The 22280-nt window shown below is 48.6% G+C and overlaps 1 protein-coding gene across 1 annotated transcript in view; it reads left to right on the forward strand.

Moving 5' to 3' along the window:
* Nucleotides 1–22280, forward strand: part of LOC142588731 (neprilysin-3-like) — a 92463-nt gene that overhangs the window by 62049 nt on the left and 8134 nt on the right. Inside the window, exons 9-11 of the mRNA XM_075700547.1 lie at nucleotides 9063–9323; nucleotides 10986–11267; nucleotides 21874–22161. Of these exons, the coding sequence (XP_075556662.1) occupies nucleotides 9063–9323; nucleotides 10986–11267; nucleotides 21874–22161 (831 nt within the window). The remainder of the gene's footprint in view (nucleotides 1–9062; nucleotides 9324–10985; nucleotides 11268–21873; nucleotides 22162–22280) is intronic.

Consider the following 22280-nt stretch of genomic DNA (forward strand, 5'->3'; position numbering starts at 1 on the left):
ATCCGAAGGTCCTGGCAAAGGATGAGTCGACTGCTAACAGAACAACTTGTTTATTCTAGAATCGCAAAAGAGCGGCCGGTCAGGTCGACCGAAGTGGAGAAACGGGAGACCACGTTACTCGACGGAAGAAATCGAAGCTTCTCTCTTGGCGTCCGGGGGCAGCTGCTTTTATACCCTCGGAAGCGAGGGCAAGAAGGAACGGCTCGCAAGAGGCGCACGTGACGGCGGCGCACGGACACGTTGTGACAAGAAGTGACGTATCCGCCGGGCCGGCGCCGTTCAGACCTCCCTTCACAGTTGGGGAGCTCCTCTCCCCGGCTGCCGCGCTTTGACAAGCGTGGGCACCAACATGCGCGCACGCACGCACGCACGCACGCACGCACGCACGCACGCACGCACGCACACACACACACACACACACACACACACACACACACACACACACACACACACACACACACACACAGACACACACACACACACACACATACACGAAGACACGTGGCATTGAAACATGCCTGAAACAGCAGGAGGCGTTGGGACAGCGCTGAACTGGCCAAAATGTCCGCCGCTGTGAACGAAGCCCCGGCGTCCGTCGCATCCGCGCCGGCTATACCGCACGTCGGAGGCGAAACGTAACAGACCGCCCCGCCGGGAGAAGGAGATCCCGATGGTCAGGGGACTGCATCCGCTGTGCCGAGGGATGTCGCTCGATGATGCTCATAACCGAAGTCGGTCGTCCCTCGGCGTTTCTTGAGCGCAGCGCACAGAGAAGGCCTCGTTCTCACGTTCAGGTTCACACAGGACACTGCAAAGTGACTTCGGGAGAGTTTCCATTTTTTTTATCGTTCCCAGCAAGCGTTAGAACTACGCCGAAACTCAACCGCTCAGTCAGCAAACACGACACAACCCTCACTAAGCCATGCCAGGCTCTTTCCCCTTTTATACTACTGCCTAGTTCCTTACAGTAGTGTAGCAGCACTCAGAACGCGTCCACAAATTGGAAAATTGCACTAGAAAACACGTCATGACTTTGAAACACTAAACAAAAGCAATATGTTAAAAATCCTGCCTCAGGAAGAAAAACATCAGTAACAAACAACTTTGAGGCTGATTCCTACGTTAGGGGCCTCGACTTAATCCATCGGCGTTACCGTTGAGACTCCCCTTTTTTGTAACGCACCTCAAAGGAATATTGTTGCAAAGCGAGGCTCCAGCGCAGGAGGCGGCCATTTTTGGGAGAGATGGTCTGCAGCCATAGGAGAGGGCAGTGATCCGTCTCAATGATAAACCTCGAGCCGGCTAGGTAGCATGACAATTTCTGAACGGCCCATACGAGACACGCACACTCTTTCTCGGTGGCGTTGTACGCCTGCTCACGACTTGTCAGCTTACGACTAGCATACAGGACGGGGTGTTCCACTTCTCCATTTTCCCGTTGGCACAGTACAACGCCAGTGCCTCGCTCACTAGCATCGCTCTGAACAACGAACCCTTTTGTGTAGTCTGGCGATCGTAGGACAGGCTGGCTTGTTAGGGCGCTCTTTAGTGCGCTGAAAGCTCTTTACCTTGTCTCTCCCAGACAACTGTTTGGGGCTCTGTTTTTCTTAGAGCATCCGTCAGGGGAGCCGCGATATCAGAGTACCTGGGGATGTACCTCTGATAGTAGCGGGCGACACCTAAGAACGACCGAATATCGGTCTTCGTGCGCGGTTGCGGGAAGTCTCGCACAGCTGCCACCTTTATTTCAGAGGGGCGGCGACGACCCCGTCCAATCACGTGACCGAGGTAGACAACCTCGGCCTGTGCTAACTGGCCCTTGGGAGCCTTGACTGTCAATTAAGCCCGCTTCGCGCAGGCGAGTTAGCACTGTCCGCAAGTGTGCCATATGCTCAGACCAGGATGCGGAGAATATCGCTACGTCGTCTAAATACGGTAAAGCGAATTCTTCCTGTCCCCGCAACACTTTCTCCATGAGGCTCGAAAAGCAGTATGGCGCGTTCTTCAAACCAAAACTCAAAACTTTAGGACGGAGTGTTCCCATTGGTGAAATGACCGCCGCATACCTACTAGCCTCTTCTGTAAGTGGAACCTGCCAATAACCCCTGACAAGATCTAGGTTGGAAATAAACTGAGCGCTACTAACTTTCTCAAGGCGCTCCTCGATGTTAGGGATCGGATAAATTTGATCCTTAGTGATGGAATTAAGCCTGCGGTAGTCGACGCAAGGACGAGGTTCCTTGCCCGGTACCTCAACTAAAATCAAAGGGGAGGTATAATCACTCTCACCTGCCTCAATAACACCGAGCTGTAGCATTTTCTTTACCTCAGCCTCCATAATATCGCTCTGGCGGGGTGACACCCGATACGCCTTGGATCGTACTGGCTCTGGGGAGGTAAGTTCTATATCATGAGTAAGGACAGAAGTCCTACCAGGCCTCTCAGAGAACAGACCTTGAAACTCTTGTAAGAGCTGGTGTAGTTCGGTTTTCTGCTCAGGCGACAGCGATGCTCCACTGACTAAGTCACTAATGACCTGATCGGTGTCTTCCCTGTTCGTCACTGAGCCTAGTCCCGGAAGCTCGACCGGAAGCTCTTCGGGAACGTTTACCATCATACACACCACTGCTTCCCGTTGTCTATAGGGTTTGAGCAGATTACTGTGGTAAACTTGCTGTGCTTTCCGTTTTCCTGGCAGACTCACCACGTAGTTAACGTCCGACAGTTTTTGAACAAACCGTGCTGGGCCCTCCCACTGCACATCGAGTTTGTTTTTTAGCGATGTACACAATGTCATTACCTCATCGCCCACCTCCAAACGACGGGCCCTGGCTGTCCGATCATAATAAACCTTTGCCCTCTGCTGGGCCTTTGCCATTGCTTCACCTGACAACTCCTGTGCCCTTCTTAAGCGTTCGAGGAGCCTAAGCACGTACTCCACCACGACTGGGTCGTCGCCCCTGCCTTCCCACGAGTCTCGAAGCATGAGAAGCGGAGACCGCAGCAAGCGACCGTACACCAGCTCAGCTGGCGAAAACCCCGAAGCCGCATGTGGCGCGGTCCTTAATGCAAACATCACCCCAGGCAGACACAGCTCCCAGTCAGTTTGTTGTTCAAAACACAATGCTCTCAACACGCGCCTGATGACGGAGTGGAGCTTCTCAACGGAATTCGACTGTGGGTGGTACACTGAGCTGTGTAACAGCTTTACCCCGCACCTTTCGAGAAAGGCTGTCGTCAAAGCGCTAGTAAACACTGTGCCCTGATCTGACTGGATTTCCGCAGGAAAACCAACTCGCGCAAATATGGACACTAGTGCATTGACTATCTCAACAGAGCTCAGTTCTTTAAGCGGCACTGCTTCAGGGAACTTTGTCGCTGCGCAAATCACAGTCAAAATGTGTCTGTACCCCGTGGTTGTTACCGGCAGAGGTCCCACTGTATCAATAACGAGCCGTCTAAAAGGCTCCGTAATGATAGGTACCAACTTCAACGGCACCCTCGATTTGTCCCCTGGTTTGCCCACCCGCTGACAGGTGTCACATGTCCTCACAAAGTGTTCTGCATCACGAGAACACCCTGGCCAATAGTACTCTTGCAAGAGACGGTCCTTAGTCTTCTGAACTCCTAGGTGTCCGGACCACGAACCCCCATGCGACAAGCGCAACAGATCCTGACGGTAGCACTGAGGCACGATCAGCTGATCTAACTCCACTCCCCTGCGGTCTAGATACTTCCGGTACAGGACCCCACTTCTTTCCACAAAACGAGCATTTTTCTTGGCGATACCTTCCTTGACATTGCAGCGCTTGTTTTCTAGGCTGCCATCCTTCTTTTGCTCGGCTATCAAAGCCGACCGGCTGACTTTTAGCAACCTATTAAGTCCATCTGACGTAGGCGCGATGAGCAAATCTGCAGATAGCTCTTCTAACTTTCCCTTGTCGGGCATTTCCTCTCCAGTATCTGTTCCTTCAACGCTACAGGCTCAATTTTATTCAGTTCGGACGTGCTCTGAATATCAGCTTGCTGCGCCTCCGACCTTTTCTCATTGTTCGACAACGTCGGCCCCGCAACTACCACCTTTGCAGCGAGATCCCGAACTCTCGATCTGGTTAAGGCCTGAACGCTAGCCTCACCAAACAAAAGCCCCTTATCGCGCAGGAGGTGTTCGGACCTGTTCGAAAATAGGTACGGGTAGGGGGAGGGGGGGCTGCACAGATGACACTGCGGCCTCCGTCTCAAGGGCTCCGAAAGGTCCTTCAATAAGCACTTTTGCTACGGGCAGACACACGCTATGAGCTTCCACGGCTTGCTTGATCCATGCGCACTCGCCCGTGAACATATCGGGTTCTACGTAAGAGGGGTGAACTACATCCATGGTAGCTGCGGAATTGCGAAGCACTCGGCACTCTTTCCCGTTCACGAGGAGGTCTCGCATGTAAGGCTCGACAAGCTTCATGTTCTTGTCAGTGCTGCATAATGAAAAAAACACAACTTTTGGTGTTGTTTCCGGACACTGCGCCGAAAAGTGACCCGGCTTCTGGCACGTATAACAAACGCGCGCTCGCCTCATCTCGAACCGCTTTCTGCGTTTGGCTTCGGCTGCCGCCGTCTCCTTACGTTCGGTCGGACTGCTTTCACTCGCATCCGCATTACGTGTGTCCCCCCTTGCTCTCATGGGTGTGAACTTCGGCCTCTCAAACTTGGAGCCAAATTCACCCTCTTGACCGTCCTTAGCTCCGCGAGCCCGACGCGTCACAAACTACTAGGCTAGCTCGGCGGCTTTAGCCATACTAACGTCTGTCCTATCCAAGACCCAGTACCGCACGTTCTCAGGTAACCGACTATAAAACTGTTCCAGCCCGAAACAGTGCAGAACTTTCTTGTGGTCACCAAACGCTTTCTCTTCTTTGAGCCACTCCTGCATGTTTGACATAAGCCTGTAGGCAAACTCTGTATATGACTCACTTCTGCCTTTCTCATTTTTCCCGAAACTTCCGACGGAACGCCTCCGCTGACAGCCTGTACTTCTTTAGCAGACTCGATTTCACTTGGTCGAAATCCTCTGCCTCCTCTCTCTTCAAGCGAGCGACTACGTCGGCCGCCTCGCCGGGTAACAAAGTGAGCAAGCTCTGTGGCCACGTTTCCCGAGAGAACCCCTGCTTCTCGCACGTTCGCTCAAAGTTAACCAGGAACAAACCAATGTCCTCTCCAAGCTTAAACTGCCGTATCAGGTCAGTCATTTTGAACGATACTCGTTCTCCTGCACCGTGTGCCTGACTTCCATTACGAGCGCGTTCCATCTGTACTTCGAGACGCTTCATTTCCAAAGCGCGTTGACGGTCGCGCTCCTCTTTCTCTTTCTCTTTTTGCTTTTTATGTTCGCGTTCCTGTCTTTCTCTTTTTGCCGTCTCCCTCTCCTCAATGGTCTCAAGGCATTCCGACAGCTCGCCATCCTCAGCTTCTAACTCAAGAATAGCCCTTAGCAGTTCTGGTTTTCTGAGTTTGTCTGAGACATCCAGACCCAACTCTCTTGCAAGCTCCAGCAATTTCGGTTTGCGCAACGACTTCAAATCCATGGCTGCTCTGAATGCTGCTTTCTCTACTGCCTACTATTGTCTTGCGGCAAACCAACCCGGCAGCAACGACAACCACAATTACCAGCTCTGTTTCTGACACGAACAAAAGCCTGGCAAAACTCAGAAGAAGAAACTCCCACACTCACCAAACCTCGCAGCCAAGAATTCAGCGCAGTCGTTCCGCTGCAGGCAACCAGTCATCACACAGGGCTCGTTGCACTGCTCCCGGATGGTCGTTGAGCTGCTCAGCCTACAGTCGACCGTATATCTTCGCTGCTGGCCTCCGTTGTCGCGATCTCACCGCTGGCAACCAGTTGTTGCAAATGGGTCGCAAGCCCCAAGGGTAGCGTTGGCCTGGAGGCCTGGGGCACAGCTGGAAGCATCCGAAGGTCCTGGCAAAGGATGAGTCGACTGCTAACAGAACAACTTGTTTATTCTAGAATCGCAAAAGAGCGACCGGTCAGGTCGACCGAAGTGGAGAAACGGGAGACCACGTTACTCGACGGAAGAAATCGAAGCTTCTCTCTTGGCGTCCGGGGGCAGCTGCTTTTATACCCTCGGAGGCGAGGGCAAGAAGGAACGGCTCGCAAGAGGCGCACGTGACGGCGGCGCACGGACACGTTGTGACAAGAAGTGACGTATCCGCCGGGCCGGCGCCGGTCAGGCCTCCTCGCTTCACGGTTGGGGAGCTCCTCACCCCGGCCTTTGACAAGCGTGGGCACCAACATGCACACACGCACGCACGCACGCGCACACACACACACACACACACACACACACACACACACACACACACACACACACACACGCACACACACACACACACACACACACACACACACACACACACACACACACACACACACACACACACTCGCACACACACGAAGACACGTGGCATCGAAACATGCCTGGACGCGCGTTGGGACAGCGCTGAACTGGCCAAAATGTCCGCCGCTGTGAACGAAGCCCCGGCGTCCGTTGCATCCGCGCCGGCTATACCGCATGTCGGAGGCGAAACGTAACAGTATCTCCAATCGACGGCAAAGAACATTACTTTCGTTCTGTACAGCTACGTGGCGTTAGCATATAGTTAAATTTTGGTACATGGTAGCTGGGACACCCTGTGGTTGCCCCCCCCATTGTGTTTCCCCTTCATTTTCAGATTTTCCTTGTTGATGCTTCAGTAGGGTCTTCGTATATGCAACCGAATATTTATATTATTCGATTTGCTGTCAAATTGACAGTCGTGCGTTTGCTAAGATAACTCGCAATTTCCCTGCGTAGGACAGGTGGAAAAGATGGCTGCTCGAAATGCGGGAATGTATAGACCGTTTCATCGGGCGAGGAGGATAGGGCGCGCGGAGAGCCTATCCTCCTCTCTGGCTTGGGCGATCCGGCGCGGCGCTGCTTGAAAGTATTGCTGTCGCGTGCTGCGGAACGATTTCGAGATGTTTTAGATCTTACTTTGTGAAATTTACGCCATGTTCGTTCATATAAGGTCGTCAGGGAAGCCTTTCGGTCCATCGTTAACTACTGTAAGCAGAAATATGTTTTGGGGGCGCAAAAATGTGACGCGCATAATCAGCCGCGGTGTACGCGCATTATCAGTCGCGGTGCGTGTATGTGTTGTTTACTATTTTGCTTATATCGATTTTAATTCAACAAAGAAAACCGGCGTCTCTGTATTACCAGCATTGAATGGTAAATCAGCACACTGTCTGATCGATTGGCGTAGGGAGCAAAACATAAAACATAAGATCGCATGCTCGTGCACGGCCAACCTAAGGCAACCACGAAACATATGAGCGGCAGGCGGTATGAAATATTTGTGATACACTGGCGTCGTTCTCATGCATTTCAAGTCTAGTACGCTTGAAATTACCATATGTCTACGCTAGCCTTGCTGCATGAGGCCCATGGCACTGCTCAACAGAGCGATCACTGCGGTTGGTGAGCCAGCACGATACATATATAAGCTGTGTGCTTCGGCATTGCCTTTTAGCCATAATATATGAGAGGATTCGCATAAAAAGAATGCGATGGCTATTTTTGACCGCATAATTTCAGCAAGTGTTAGGCTGCTGAGCACAAGGTCGCGGGATCGAATCCCGGCCACGGCGGCCGCATTTCGATGGGGGAGAAATGCGAAAACACCCGTGTACTTAGATTTAGGTGCGCGTTAAAAAACCCCAGGTGGTCGAAATTTCCGGAGTCCTCCACTACGGCGTGCCTCATAATCAGAAAGTGGTTTTGGCACGTAAAACCCCATAATTTTTTTTTAAATTTCAGCAATACGTGTGAGTGCGTCGTAGAGAACTGAACGAACACAACCGAAAAAAAAATTCGGTTATCATCCTCTTTCTCTAAAAAGCAAGAGAAAACGGGCTAACACCGCACAACGTTTATAAATATATAACCGCTGATGCCGTATGCTTGGACCATGTGCTATATAGAACAAAGATATCTGTAATCCAGCACCTACTATACTGCTTAGGACGCTCGCGCAGTTCGTAAACGGTCGCTTTGCTGGACAAGCTTAATTCAGACTGTAAGGTATGCTGCTATTAATAGCCAAAACTGTTTTATTCATGGGTGGAAACCTCATCCATCCAACCAAGTAGTCGTGCAATGTAACCTGCAGCGAACAGTTTGAAGGCTTGTCAATGTATAACAGCACAGCTCCTATTGTAGCAGAACGGTACCCACGCTGTTACGATCGTCGCGTATGCTTCATGGCTCCTAGAGCGCAGTTTAGAAATAGAGGATAATACTGAAATACTTTCACCTTAGTGATTGGAACATTCAAAAATACACAATTGATCTCCGAGGCTGATCGTAGGCTCAAATATGTGCGCACACATCGCGCTGCGTGCTCCGTCCACCTCAACTCCAGCAGAAATTCCGGCCATGGCGCCTTAAACCACTTCAGCACGCCTCACAGAATCGTTCACTACGTAGAAGACGCACGTAATACTAAACAGACCGCACGAACCTACCGCCGAGCGCATACCTGCTATGTAAAAGACCGCTTTCACCCAAGCCAGTATGGCGCTGCTCATAGGCGGCGCCTACGAAAAAACGGTCTATAGGAAGCTTGACGTAAACTATATATATATATATATATATATATATATATATATATATATATATATATATATATATATATGGACGCGTTAGTGGCATCACCGTTTTCTTACGTCAGTACGATTGGTTCTTGCGCGTACCTGCATCCTGGCATAAGCGGGAAACAAATGCGGCGTCGGAACCGTCCGATCTGTCGCATGCAACCGTGAAAGGGTGGCACTGCTCAGTCTGTCGGAATCTGTTGTAAATTAGTCGCCTGCTGCGTGCAGTCATTCGTGAACAACTAATCGCACAACTAACGAGACGTTTCTTGCGCGCATGTTTGGCGCTATACATGGCGGGAAGTGATCGGGACGTGAATGCATCATCTTCTTGCTTCTTCTTCGTTTCCTCCAGGTTTGGCTCAATCGCAGCGACGTCGGCCACCAATTGGATCTCCTCACGAAAATGGACGCCGAAGTTGAGAAAATCTTCACCACTGGCGAGAGGAAGATGGCGCAGATGATGCTGCAAGACGCGCTTCATGGCATGGTCACCGGAGTTTCGGCCGAAGACTGGGTGGCCGCTGTGCGCGCCTCGCACCGCGAGGAGATTGCCCTCGTGGTCACTGACGACATACTAACCAACAACTCGGGGGTTTACAAGCCCGCTATGCAGGTGACCGGATCGCTGTCGTCACAATCGGTACAATATGGTATTAGCTAGCGGACCATACGAATACTAGAAGCAATGAAGTCGAGCATAGCCTTAGGCGTCATACACTATTTTATTTAATGGATTTTTTTTATCAACATAGTTAGTAATGGAGGTGAAAGCAAACCCACAACCCCTATTGGGGGTTCCAATCGACCGGTGGTTCTGCTTTTCAGTCCTAAGCTTGGTGCGGCATCTCGCACGTTGCCCTGCAGTACGTTTCTCATGCAGTAAAGAATCCATAGGTGCTGCATTTGAGTGTGAGGTAGAATTCTGTCTAGAAAATATAGTCTCAAAGTAAGTGTCCTTTCAGCACCTGGGAGTGGTTGTTCTGTAACTGCCCAGGTGCCTCTTTCCACGGGTAAATACGCCGTGGCTGCTTAGTGGCTATGGTGTTGGGCTGCTAAGAACGAGGTCGCGCGATGGAATCTCGGCCGCCGCATTTCGATGGGGGCGAAACACGAAAACACCCATGTCTTAGATTTAGGTGTAAGGTAAAGGACCCCAGGTGGTCCAAATTTCCGGAGTTCCTCACTACGGCGCGCCAGCGAAATGACCCAAACTTCGCTGTCTTCTGAAACCTGATGCGCACTCGGAAATTTGTCGCAGTCTTATGAGCTTGCAAAGCACCACTTAATAAAAGCACATAGCGATCGCATATGCATTCACGTCCTGTTTCACTGCCGTGAAGGAACCACATAAGTCCATTGCAAAACCTTGTTTACATTTACTATCCATTTGGTGCAAAGTCCCGTTAAGTTTCATTGCTCCGAGAGAGCCGTTGCTGGAGGAGTGCAAGGTGGACCTCGTTGTTTACAATGAAGATGTGCGCACTTTGCTCTGCGTGTGACTTCGACTTGCATATAATTGAAGCGAACTTCCAATACATTATAACTTCACAAGTTTGTTGTCCCCCGCGAAGTTCACTTTGCTAAACTAATCCTTTCGCAACTAAAATTGTTGGAGGGATGTCTCTCTACGATAGGTGACGAAGACTAAGGGGAGAGTTTGCGGTGTAACGCAACTTATGTGAGTCGCTGAAGTCCCCAAGCACCGTGTCTAATGTAGGTGCTAAAGAAGCTTTTGGTCTTACTGAGGTATCAGCGCTCACATGTACGCGTATCCTAGTGCGGGGTGCAAAATCTTGCGCGGAGCACTCGCATCTCCTAGCATTCCTCTGACAATGCTCTAGACAATGCGGCAATAATCACAGAAGTGGCTGACGAGGTAGTCGACGATCACTTTCTGTACGAATCATGCGTCGCTTGCATGCTAGCAGTTGAAGACCTTGATGCGCTCCTCATAAGAACCCGAGAGCGATGGAGTTTTTCGCATCAGGTGGGACTCCCATCGACGTTAACGTATGCCTTGAGTTAAAAAAAATATGTAACAAGCGTTGAATTGTGCGTGCAACTCCTTGCAAGAAGAGTGTCCTTTCCGGTAATGCTGTTATTGATGCACGCTTTGTGCGTGCTTGCATATCTGCTAAAGATTTTTGTTTGCTTGGCTGATTTAGCGAAGCAAGGCCGATTTTAGAAACCTCGACAAATCGACTGCGGGGGCGCACCCATTTCACAGTCAGGTCTTCTCTTTACACGCGCACGCACGGACGCACACACCACGCAGGCAGTGACGAAGTACGGCGTGAGCAATGCCACCTTCTACCTGGCTACCAACCTGGAGGCCGACATGCTTTACGTGCTGTCACAGCACAACATCATCTCCAAGCACGACGTGAGCAAGGGCTTCTACTGCCTCTATTTCACCCATAAGTGCCTGGCGCTCACCTGGGCCTACCTGGCCGCGCGGCTGCTGGCACCTGTCGGCAGCACGGGCGTCATCTACAACATGCTCAAGTTCATGAAGGAAATCGTCACTGAGACTCAAGAGGCGTTCAGTTGGATGAAGGTACGCAATCAGCGCGGCGCCAGTGCTTGGGGTCAATGAGTTTCGTGGCTAAGATACGAGCACTCGCTTTTAAAGTAGTGTCGGTTTTTCAAAGGAGTACGTGCATACTAACATAACTTTCAGATAGGGCGCGCTTTTAACGGTCCACATAACCCAAGCAAGAATACTGACAAACCTTCCAGGCCCTAAATAATTATAATAGCTTTGCAATAAACCAGGTCCCGTATTGTCAAAACCGCACCCATGCTAGAACTGTTCGTGAGAAAACAGATGCCAGCCGTTTGCGATGACACATTATCAGCAAAGACAGCCGCACTTTCGACGGAGCAGACATGGCGACGCGAAGCCGCAGGGCGAGACGGGTTGTCGTCGCCGAGGTAGTCACGTGACGCGCGAGGCAGTGTGCCGTCGTTTGGCTCTCGGAAGCCGGCACGTGGTCCGTATATTTCTCTCACCCCATTTGGCTGCTGCGCGTGCCTGTCAGCCTTGGTGGCCGCTGCTGCTTCCGGTGTCTCTCGTCGCGAAGGACGTCGGTGGCATGCGGCGTTGGCACCGCAGGCTGCTACTGCTAGCTGGCTCGGGCAGCACGCACCACTATGGTACAATAGTCGCAGCCTAAAACTCGAACGACAGCGCAGCGGCATTCAACTGGACACTAATGATTCACAAAACATAAGTGCTTAGGTGCCCTTGGATTAAAAAAAAAAATGTTTATATAGGTGAAAACCGGAAACATCCAAATTTCCTCGCCTTGAATTTCCTTGAATTCCCTTGTTCCGTCCCCTTTTGTAATCCTTACCAGGATGACAGTTTGCAGGCATTTAAGCTAGGGATAAGTTTCCTGCAACAAGGAACAGGACGAAGGAATACCCTGTTAGATATCTCCCCGCAAAGCTCTCTAGCGCCAAACATAAAGAAATATAGGTACCTAAGACACAGAACCCAATTATGACGTCATGTCGCAGAATAGGTACTTACGTGCGAGCGGAAGGTCGCGACACTTGGACACTCGTTCCTGCTGGCCTCTGTCGTCCGCAACGTTGCTACATCGGGCAGCTAAGAAAACTACTAAGAGTGATCTGAGGCTTACTAGTACTGCTTTCCATGCATGCGAGGTCTAGGACCTTTATGTAGATCCTTTGAGAGCTCACTCACGTTTTGTCGTGTCTGTCAGTCCGGTAGTCGGTTTGTGCAGCGGTTTTCTTCAATGTTTAAGTAAAGGCTAGAGCATGCGCGTACTAGGTCGAAACATATGCTGTACACTTATGTGCAGCGTTTCATGTTTAGACCTATGCGATTGTTGTCTCCGAACTGATTTACTGCATAGAACAGCAGCAGGCTCCCGTCGTCCGCTAAAATGACTACGATATGCAGTCGCTGTGATATACGTTACGCTTGCTGTGTAATCTTTAAGAGAACCGTTCACATTCGCTTTTACTCAATAAACTTAAAAAAAAAAACATCTATCGTTCTTCAACTTGATGCTAGGTCACTGGTGACGACGTTTATTGTAGTGGTGAACGTCGGGCTCATGAACTTTTCAGTGTTAAGAAAGGGGTGGGTGGTATACGTAGGAATTTGATATTTCTAGTTCAGTATCAGTTCGCATACCACAAACATCGATCAGGTCATGACAACGATGATGTTTTAAGCGGATGGCTGCAAGAAATGTTATTTTTTGACCTTCTTTAGAGCGCCAATATAAGAACAATCTAACTTAGAACATCTATGCTGCGGCGTGACGTTGGGAACGCTCGATCAATTTCTTTTACTATACTCATTACTCAAGAACCTAGACGTTTTGCAAATCTAGCTTTTTGATTCTTCTTCGTATGCAACATCTGTCCGTATCACATTTAGCTTGCCGATGAAAACAATCACAGTGTACACGTACAGTAGACTTCAACGTGACATTAAGGAAACGCAAACTCTGTTTTCTGTCATTTCTGCTTAGCGCTTTAAAATCAAACAATCTGCTAGAGCCTATTGTCTTTGAGAGTGACAGAATCTGACTGTTTGTTTGAATGTCGCACATTACAGAGCTTTTTGGTTTTCACCTATTTTTATTTTCTAATGGGGGGTGTTCGAAGCATAGGTCGATAAAATAAACAGAACTCACTCAGAGTCATTCACAAAATATTTTTTTTTGCTTAGGGCTACTATGGACTCAGCCTGACCAAAATTATACTCAACCGGAATCCCCCGGATTCAGACTGGTCAAAATTTCACTCAGCCGAGCTCACTCGTTTTCAGACTTCTCCCCTTTACCTTAGTTAATGAAGGCTGCATTGAGTCTACGCTAAAAACTTGCATTACCCCAGTACTTTTCGAATGCAAGGGGACAAAGCCAATGGTGGGACACCTTATGAGGTTGACATCAACCTCACTTTAACCTCAACCTCACAAAGTGAGGTGAAATTCAGGTGAGGTCGGGTAGTCCTGAATATACCTGAGTTAGATCAAAGATTTCGACCTCAATCTTATGCGAGATCTTGATGTAGGTGTTAGGTCGAATTTTTGGAGAGGTCCAGTTGTGGGGTCAAAATTTTCTGTAGGTGCAGCGGTGCAGCATAAGCGCAATCTTGTGCACTATAAATTTCGGAAAAAAAAGTACCGTGCTTATCATGGAAGGCTGCCACTCTCGTGCTACAAGTTCCTTTAAAATGGCGGGAAACTGAGGGTGTTCATGAAAAGCTACCAAAACTCTTTCTGCAATATTCCGGCGCCTTCTACACTTCAGAAGTTGCCTGGTCTTTTATCTGACGCCTTGCCATACACAAGATTTCTGCCTTCTACTATTTTCCTGGACCATCTCTCTAACGCCTCACTCCACTGTTCTTGCATGTGTCGAAGTGACCTTGTCGCTTCGTCTCAGATTTTATTTAAAATTTTTTTTGGTCTGATTGTTGGGCTGGCTGGTCTTTTGTTCCAACTATAGCCTAGGGCATTGTTAAAACTGAAGCAGGTCACTGACCAAGGTCAAAATAAAAATAAGATGACGTTGCAGGATCCTTACGGATCCCTTGTTCACAATGGAATGTGGTCTAAGCAGAAGGTACTCAAGTAGCGTTGAGCGCATGACGCAAAGTTTGAGAGTGCACATGGTTTAAAGTGTCAGATGATCTACTGATTTTGGTATTCGTCGTTTGAATTATTATTGATTCGAGATTCAGCCTCTATGTCAAGTTCTTCTCTGTGGCCACTATACGCGCGTTATCGCAGCTTATTTCGTGACCTGTCTTCTCGACATGCTCTCCGAAGTCAATTGTCGCTGTGTGGCTTTTGGCAACACCATTCTTGTGCTGCTTGAAACGCCTGAATAGTTTTACGCTTTAACTATTATACACCAATTCGCAGTTGGCGCACGGAAACTTGTATACCACGCCGGAAAAATGTGCCCGAAGGAGAGTATCCCTCACATTCACCAAGTCACCTTGAAGCTTGCTTGTTGGCACATGCGCGATCTGTACACCACGTTTCGTAAAAAAAAATGCTCTCAGGACCATAGTCAATTTCACAACGTCGCCGTTCTACCCCTCAAGGTATCTTCATAGCATCCTGGCTCCCCGCGGAGGCAATACGGAAGCTCACCTCCGGAACACGCGACTTCATAAACGTTGTGAAAGGCGTCACTACGGATGAAGATAAATACTCATATCATTCGACGCGTGCTCCCTTTTCACGAGCGTTCCGGTTGATCTTGCCATGAAAAATTCTAGACACTTGCTTCACAACGAGCCGAAATTGTAGGATCGCATGCCATTGGACGTCACTCAGCTGTGCTCCTTATTACAATTTTGCTTGCACAACACATACTTCTAGTTCAATAGCGCATTCTACCGGCAAGTTTCGGTACCACAAGGAGCATCCATTTCCGTCAAGACTGCAAACCTGACGATGAAAGCACTCGTAGCCAATGCGTTGCAGTCATTTTAGCCCAGACCCAAAGTCTTCTGCAGATACGTTTACGATTGTTTCTGCGTCATAGACAAGATGGAGGTGCAACGTTTCTTTGACTGCCTAAATGGCGTCGAGCCTTCCATCAAGTGTACTGTGGAACAAGAGAAAAACGGTTTCCCCCTTTTCTTGGACAGACTGGTAAAGCGTGCTCCCACCGGCCTCGTCTTCAGCGTTTACCGAAAGCCAAGACACTCGGGTCGATAGCTCGGCTTCGACTCTATTCATCCGACAACCCACAAAGGCACAGTGGGACCTTCGCACCTGTTCCGATGCAAGCAGCATGCAACAGGAGCGTCAGATCGTTGAACAGGACCTAATGAGAAATGGGTACCCCAAGCATTTTATTCTGGGGACAACCAAGTTCCTGATGAATAATCAGTAGACAGACAGGCAAGTCATGGATGCTTCAGCATGGAGACAGAAGCGCGCTGCTGTCCCTTATATTCGAGGTGCGAGCGCGCAGCCCTAGCTTTTGCTTCTGAGAAACGTGGTGTACAGATCGTGCATGTACGAGTGACAAGCTTAAATCTGACTTGATGAATGTGAAGGATCCTCTCCCTCGGGAATGTTTTCCTGGCGGGGCATACAAGTTTCCGTGCGCCAATTACAAATCGGTGTACATTTCTGAAAGCGGAAGTTTTTGCAGGCGTCCCAACCAGCACAAGAATGATGTCACCAAAGGCCGCACAGTGAACAAATGCCATTGCAGAGTGTGCGGACAAGGCGGGTCACGAGATAAGTTGGGACAACGCGCGTATCGTGGCCACAGAGAAGAACTTGACAACCAGGCTCAATCTCAAATCACTAATAATTCAAAAGACATATAAAACATATAGTAAAACATTGAAGGGGGCTAGTTGGTGAATGTTCATGATTATATTGCGCTTAGTGTTACACTGACTGTTTTAAGTGAAGGACAGGATGTGGACATACGTAGCACAAACTAGTAACTGTTTAATACTGTTAAAGAACGCGCTTATATACAAGTAGATATGGCACGCGGGGGGGAGATATAAAAAGATATGACAAGGTGACGACATGCGATCATACGTTTGGCCAGGCATACGTCGTTCACTTGCACCCGTTCGCCCTGGCAAACTCGACCTCAGCTTCGATATCGCAGGATTCGAACGCAGGATTCGAACGCAGGATCCAAAGAGGGCAATATAAGCGCTACGGTCTGTCAGACTAAGCACGTGAAAAAATACGTGGAATGTGCCACTTCATTGGTTCACCAAATCCCACTAGATTGCGGGAAAGTATACATTGGGCAAACTGGACGTTGTCTAAATGACAGGTTACGGGAGCACAAATACAAGTGCCAGCTTCTGACAGCACCTAGCAACTTGGCTGCACACTGCAAACAATGCAAATGCTCTCCGCTGCTAGAAAGCACCACAGTCATTGGCACATCAAAAACAAAAACTGAGCGAGAAATATGGGAGGCGCTTGCGATAGCTAAAGAAAAAGAGATGTGCGTAAGCACTCCGTCCATTGCGCTTATCGAAGCTGAGGTTGAGTTTGTCAGGACGAACGGGTGCAAGTGAACGATGTATGCCTGGCCCAAAGTATGATCACATGCTGTCACCTTGTAATATCTTTTTATATCCCCTCCTCCCCTCCCCGTGCGCCATATGTCCTTGTATATAAGCGCGTTCTTTAACAGTATCAAACAGTTGGTAGTTTGCGCTACCTACGTCCACGTCATGTCCTTCACTTAAAATCGTCAGTGTAACACTAAGCGCAATATAATCATGCACATATAAAACAATCAATAGGTCATCTAATACTTTAAAACACGTGTACTCTCGAACTTCGCGTCATATGCTCAATGCTCCTTAAGAACCTTCTGCTTAGCCGACATTCCATTGTGAACAAGGAATCTGTGGGGATCCTGAAACGTCAATTTATTTTTATTTTGACCTTGGCCGGTGACCTACTTAATTTTAACAAGGTTTTTCCTGGCCAGACGGTATTCCGTCGAACTCTTGACTAGCTTATTGCAAGATGGTGGAACGGGACAAACAAACAAAAAAACAGACAGGATAAACTCAGCTCAAGGTGTTCACCACCTTGAGCTAAGTAACCGAAGCGAGAATATTTGTTTTTTATGCACTACCATAATATTCACTGAATTTCGGAATGTGGCTTCTTATTTGTATTATTTTTCACATTTGTTAAAGGGTCCTGAAATTCGTTTTCTCTTTATCGGAACCTTACGCAATCGCGATGCCTTTCAAAGAATATATTCATACATAAAATTTTCACAAGACACACATGATGAGATGAATACAATGCATACTTTCTTTATTCCTCTTCAATTAATCGCTTCCTCCAACTCGGGTGGTGCCGACAGCAATGCTTTACCTGCGGCTCCTTTCTTTTTCACCTTTCCGCGGTGCGCTAATTGTAAGTGTTCAAGTTTGACACCTGGGAAAGGGTTCCCGAGAGCGACAAAGAAACACTGAGAGGAGGGGTGAGACATGTTGACAACCGCCTCTTTCACGCTTACTAGAATATCTCGAGTCCTGATTCCTGTGCTAGCAAGCTGTTTTCCTGACGAGCAACAAATGGTTATAAAGAATCAGGCAATAGCTCAAAAAACGCAGGAAGGAGCAAAAGATAAATTACGGAAAATTGTCCGTTTCCTGCTTCATGTAGCTGTATATTTGGCGCTTAATGCTCTATGCAGCATTTCCTACAGATCGTAAATGTTGTCTATCATCCATTGAAACGTCTTTAAGTGTTACTTTAAGCATCATTTTGAGTACGACTTCCGGTAACTACCCCTTACCATGACATTCTGCAGACGAATTTTTACATACTGCTCCTAAAGCTCGCTAGCCAAAGGGAGAGGATGAGGTCTGATGCACTGGCCAGCCACGTAGCTGGAATGACGTCTTTATAAGCTCTTTTTCTCGGTACTGATCAGGCAATTGCGTCCGTCTCGGTCATACTTACCCTTAAGAAAGGTGTGGCCCATTCTGCTCCTCTCCACAGCACAGAAAGAAATGTTTGACCGTTTTCACTACACTGGCCACGCGAAAGAAAGAAATCACAGCGTAACCTTGGAGTAAGCGCACAGCAAAAAGAAGTGATATGAATTATATCTAAAACAACATAATGTACTTGTGTGTGGCAGCGCTTTATATCACCGTCGATTGTTGGAAAATTCTGGAGGCGAAATTTTCCAAGGAAGAGAGAAAGAGAGAGAAGTCACAAGGGAAAGGCAGGGAGGTTAACCAAGGCTGCACCCGGTAAGCTACCCAGTGTTCTCAACACCACAAGGGTTTTAACTGAACGTTTGCCACGTGTCAAACCACAGCACCTCCTATCCAGACGGCAACGCAGCGGGGACACTGACAGTTGAAAGGCGCTAACCCCAACATTACCTGGAAACTTGAGCAAAGGATGAAAAGGAGAGAACCACGACAACGAAATGAGAGGCGCAGTTAATTAGACGAGTCAAATCACCACCCATCCTTTGGCACTTATCCAGCCGTCAGCGTGTTATCCAGCCGTAACAGCGTGTTAACCGGCTGTTGCAGGGTTCGAAGAAAGACCCTCACCCCACCCTTTACCTGGCACCCTGAACTAAGAAGAAAGGGGGGGGGGGGCAACGACGAACGAACTAGGCGTCGCCGGTTGATTTCTTGCCACAGATTCCAAACCATTCTCTTCGGAGGCGGAGTTACTGTGGGTTATTACGAGCATGGGTGTGGCATCGCAACGGATTAGACGATGGTGATTTGCTTTGGGCAATCTTCAGATTTCCTAGTCGACTCACCCAGGAAAGACGACGGTATTAAAAGCAGAGACTTTTCGAAAGTGAGAGAGAGGGTCCCGATGTGAAATTGGACGTTTCACTTGCTCCTCCATGAAGTGGGCTTCCGTAACTGGAGCCGTGTAACCAAGCTAACTAAACCATTTTCCCTTCATTTTCTACAACCTGATGTTGTAGTCGACGGGCTTGGTGGACTCCATTCCCTGAACGCCACCCTAGTCGCAACACCAGGCTCCTCGTTATCACCACTATCGAAGATGTTCAAAATGTTTATCTCCTTATCAGCATCATCTCTGGCCACGTGGAAAGAACGTTTTCGACAGCTGGTGCACAGCAAAGGGTTAGGCTAGGGTGAATAAGAATGGACAGCACTGAGGATGTCCTAAGGTACAGACTGAAGGGCACCCGAACTCGTTTGGTGAAAGAAATAGGCAGGTACCAGCGATGTGAAGTGAAAAGAAAGTAAACTACTTGTTTATGGCAACGCTTTATAAGACGGTCGATTGCTGCTTTCCAGTTGAAGAGTTGACTTTCTTTCGATGTAAATTATTACGTACTAAAATCATACAACTTATGTCTCGTCAGTTGAAGCTTCCTACTGAAAAGATCGTTTTAATTTAGGGTTATTTTTTTCACAACTATCATTCATGGCTTTGAGAAATCTGTATAATAGGTACAGCAACATGTTTCGACAGTCTCATGTGCTGGAAACGCACATAAGTAGATTAACACGAAGAACCTGACTTTGAACTATAGATTTAGGTTTAGGACTGGACCTCAATAATGATGTTGTGGTGAGGTGACTGGCGGGCGCTGAAATATGAGGTGAGGTCTCCTGAAAGCCCCTCAACCTCATTGAATGAGGTTGAGCGAGGTGATCAAATCTGATTCGAAGTGGAGGTTAGGTTGAGAATGTTGAGGTCGTTTGTGCCCCTTTCACCACAGGAGATATTAGTGCGTTTGAACGTAGGGGAAGTGCACACCGGCGGGTTTTTGCACCAACCTAATGTTGTTCTGTTGGGCCGTCACGCTCCTTCCTCAAGACGTCCATGTACGGCTGCCTTGAGGATAGGCTAAAAATCCATTTGTGGTGTTATCTGCTCTAATTGCAGCGTCCCCCGCCTCGATGTTAACATCGTAAGCAAACACGGTTACATGATAAATAGGCAACAAAATAATAAATAAATAGAAGAAAGATCTAGCGCGCCCACTAAAGGCCCAAAACATCTTACAAGAGTCTAGCCTACAACTGTACGAATTCATTACTGAGACGTCCTTAGAGCAGGCTGCCTTACAGTAAGGGAGCACCAAGAAAGCCTCCATTAAGGGCGACTTGGTAAGGAAGCTTTCAGAATTGTCATAAGGCGGCCTAGCCGCCATCAAGGCTTCATTACAAAGGAAGCCTCCATTGTGGAGGAAGGAGGTAAGGTAAATTTCTGAATTTGGGTCTCAGATTCGCCAAAATTCTGTACAGCAAGGTTCCCGCCCCTGTACACCGCTTCAACAAAATCTACACAGCCGGGATCGCTGCTACTCAGGCACATCAGAGTTCTACTATATCGAGCTCGTACTCACAGGCCGGTCTGAATCTTAGAGAGTCGACTCATGAATGAGTCTGTCGATCTGTGGTCGAATAAAACACGAATATTCAAGAAAGATGACCCTCGAATATCAAATTCAATATTAAATACTTACAGTAATGAAATACCGGTGATTTAGGGTCTGTTTGGCAACAAAAGACCTCTTTGCCTTGTTTAATGCATCTTTTGGCGTTAACAACTGGATTTCAGGTCAAGCGAGAAGCCTGCAAATGCGACACAAAAGTGGTCGCATCTGATACGCCATGCCAATGACAATAACGAAAAGTAGTGCTATAGGTGAAGAAGCTAAGTGCATCACGACACTACTATAGGATCGTCCACTGTTTTAATTTAATCCGTAAATGGCGAGATTGGCTAAATAATGTTATACAAATGGATGTTTTTCCAAACTCAGTAGAAAAATTTGTAGGCTGCCTAAGGCAAGATACGTTTAACGAGGGCGAACCATTGGGTAGAAATCTTCCACTGCTAGCATTTGCTCAAAAAACTGGTTCGTCAGCGCGACAAGAGTGACTCGCCTGTAGCAGAATCATTTGAGTCTGGGCCGCCTCCATGGAGGCCATTTACCTTGCGGCGTCCCGATGCGCCTGTGAGGTAGGGGAGAATCGACCCTTTCCAAGCGTTGAGGTGACACAATGGCCGAGTCCCCATCGGCGAGCGCGCCCGTCTTTAATTTAAAGGTAGGTGCCCAGCGGCAGCTATAGTCAGTCTCCCATAGCCCGCGGCGGATGCTCTACAATAATTACCTCTGTCGTTGGACAAGGGGCGCCTGACAGACCACGCCTGGAAATCTCTGGAGGACCCGCTTTGCCCCTTTCGAGATGCGAACCATCACAAGTGGCCAAGCACATGGCGGGGAGGCATCTGTACCAATTGGGAAACGCCGGTGGGTTTCCAACCAAATGCCTACCCCGCATACGAGCCGAATGCTCTAGCAATTCACCACCGCTGCGGTTGTTTAATGCTGCCTGCGACATCATTCTTTTTCCTCATAATCGGCAAGAACTCTTGTTATAGTGTTCGAACAGAACAAATATTCGGGAACTTCGAATAGTCAATTCTCGAATGAAATACGAATAAACCGCAACGACTCTCCAGTTCGTGTCGAAGTTCGTATACTCGCGAACCGGTATTTTTCAAGCATAAGCATGCATGAGCAAGATTACGCATGCCTATGATGTAGTATGCACACCTTTACGGTATTTGGCATCGAGCCCTCCAATGTACAAAATGCTGCGACGCACACCTTTTCTCGCTGCAGAACACCACCGCCGTCAAGGCCATGGAAGAGGTGTCCAAGACGTCGCTACAAGTGGTCGCGGGCGAAGGCTTCAACATTTCGCGCGTCGACTACGCGGGTCCGACGCCAGCGCTGGACGAGGCCGATTCATTCCTGAAGAACCTGATAATAGCCTTGAGGCACCATCACACAGTGATGGCCGCCAACCCGCCCACACTCCTCGAGCTGAGACTGTCGGATTATGAGTTCTCAAGCAGCTTGACGTACGTGCGGGAAAAGAAGGCGATCCTTGTGCCGACCCTATACCAGGTCTGCACCATGCTCACCATCAGTCGATTTAAAGTAATACTAAAGAAAAGGTGGCAGTTTCGCCCGAGGGACGAAGCATTGAGAGCGCTGGCAAGGTTTAGCGTTGCGCTTGGGCTTTT

The sequence above is a fragment of the Dermacentor variabilis genome, chromosome 7, assembly GCF_050947875.1.
Source record: "Dermacentor variabilis isolate Ectoservices chromosome 7, ASM5094787v1, whole genome shotgun sequence".
Lineage (NCBI taxonomy): Eukaryota > Metazoa > Arthropoda > Arachnida > Ixodida > Ixodidae > Dermacentor > Dermacentor variabilis.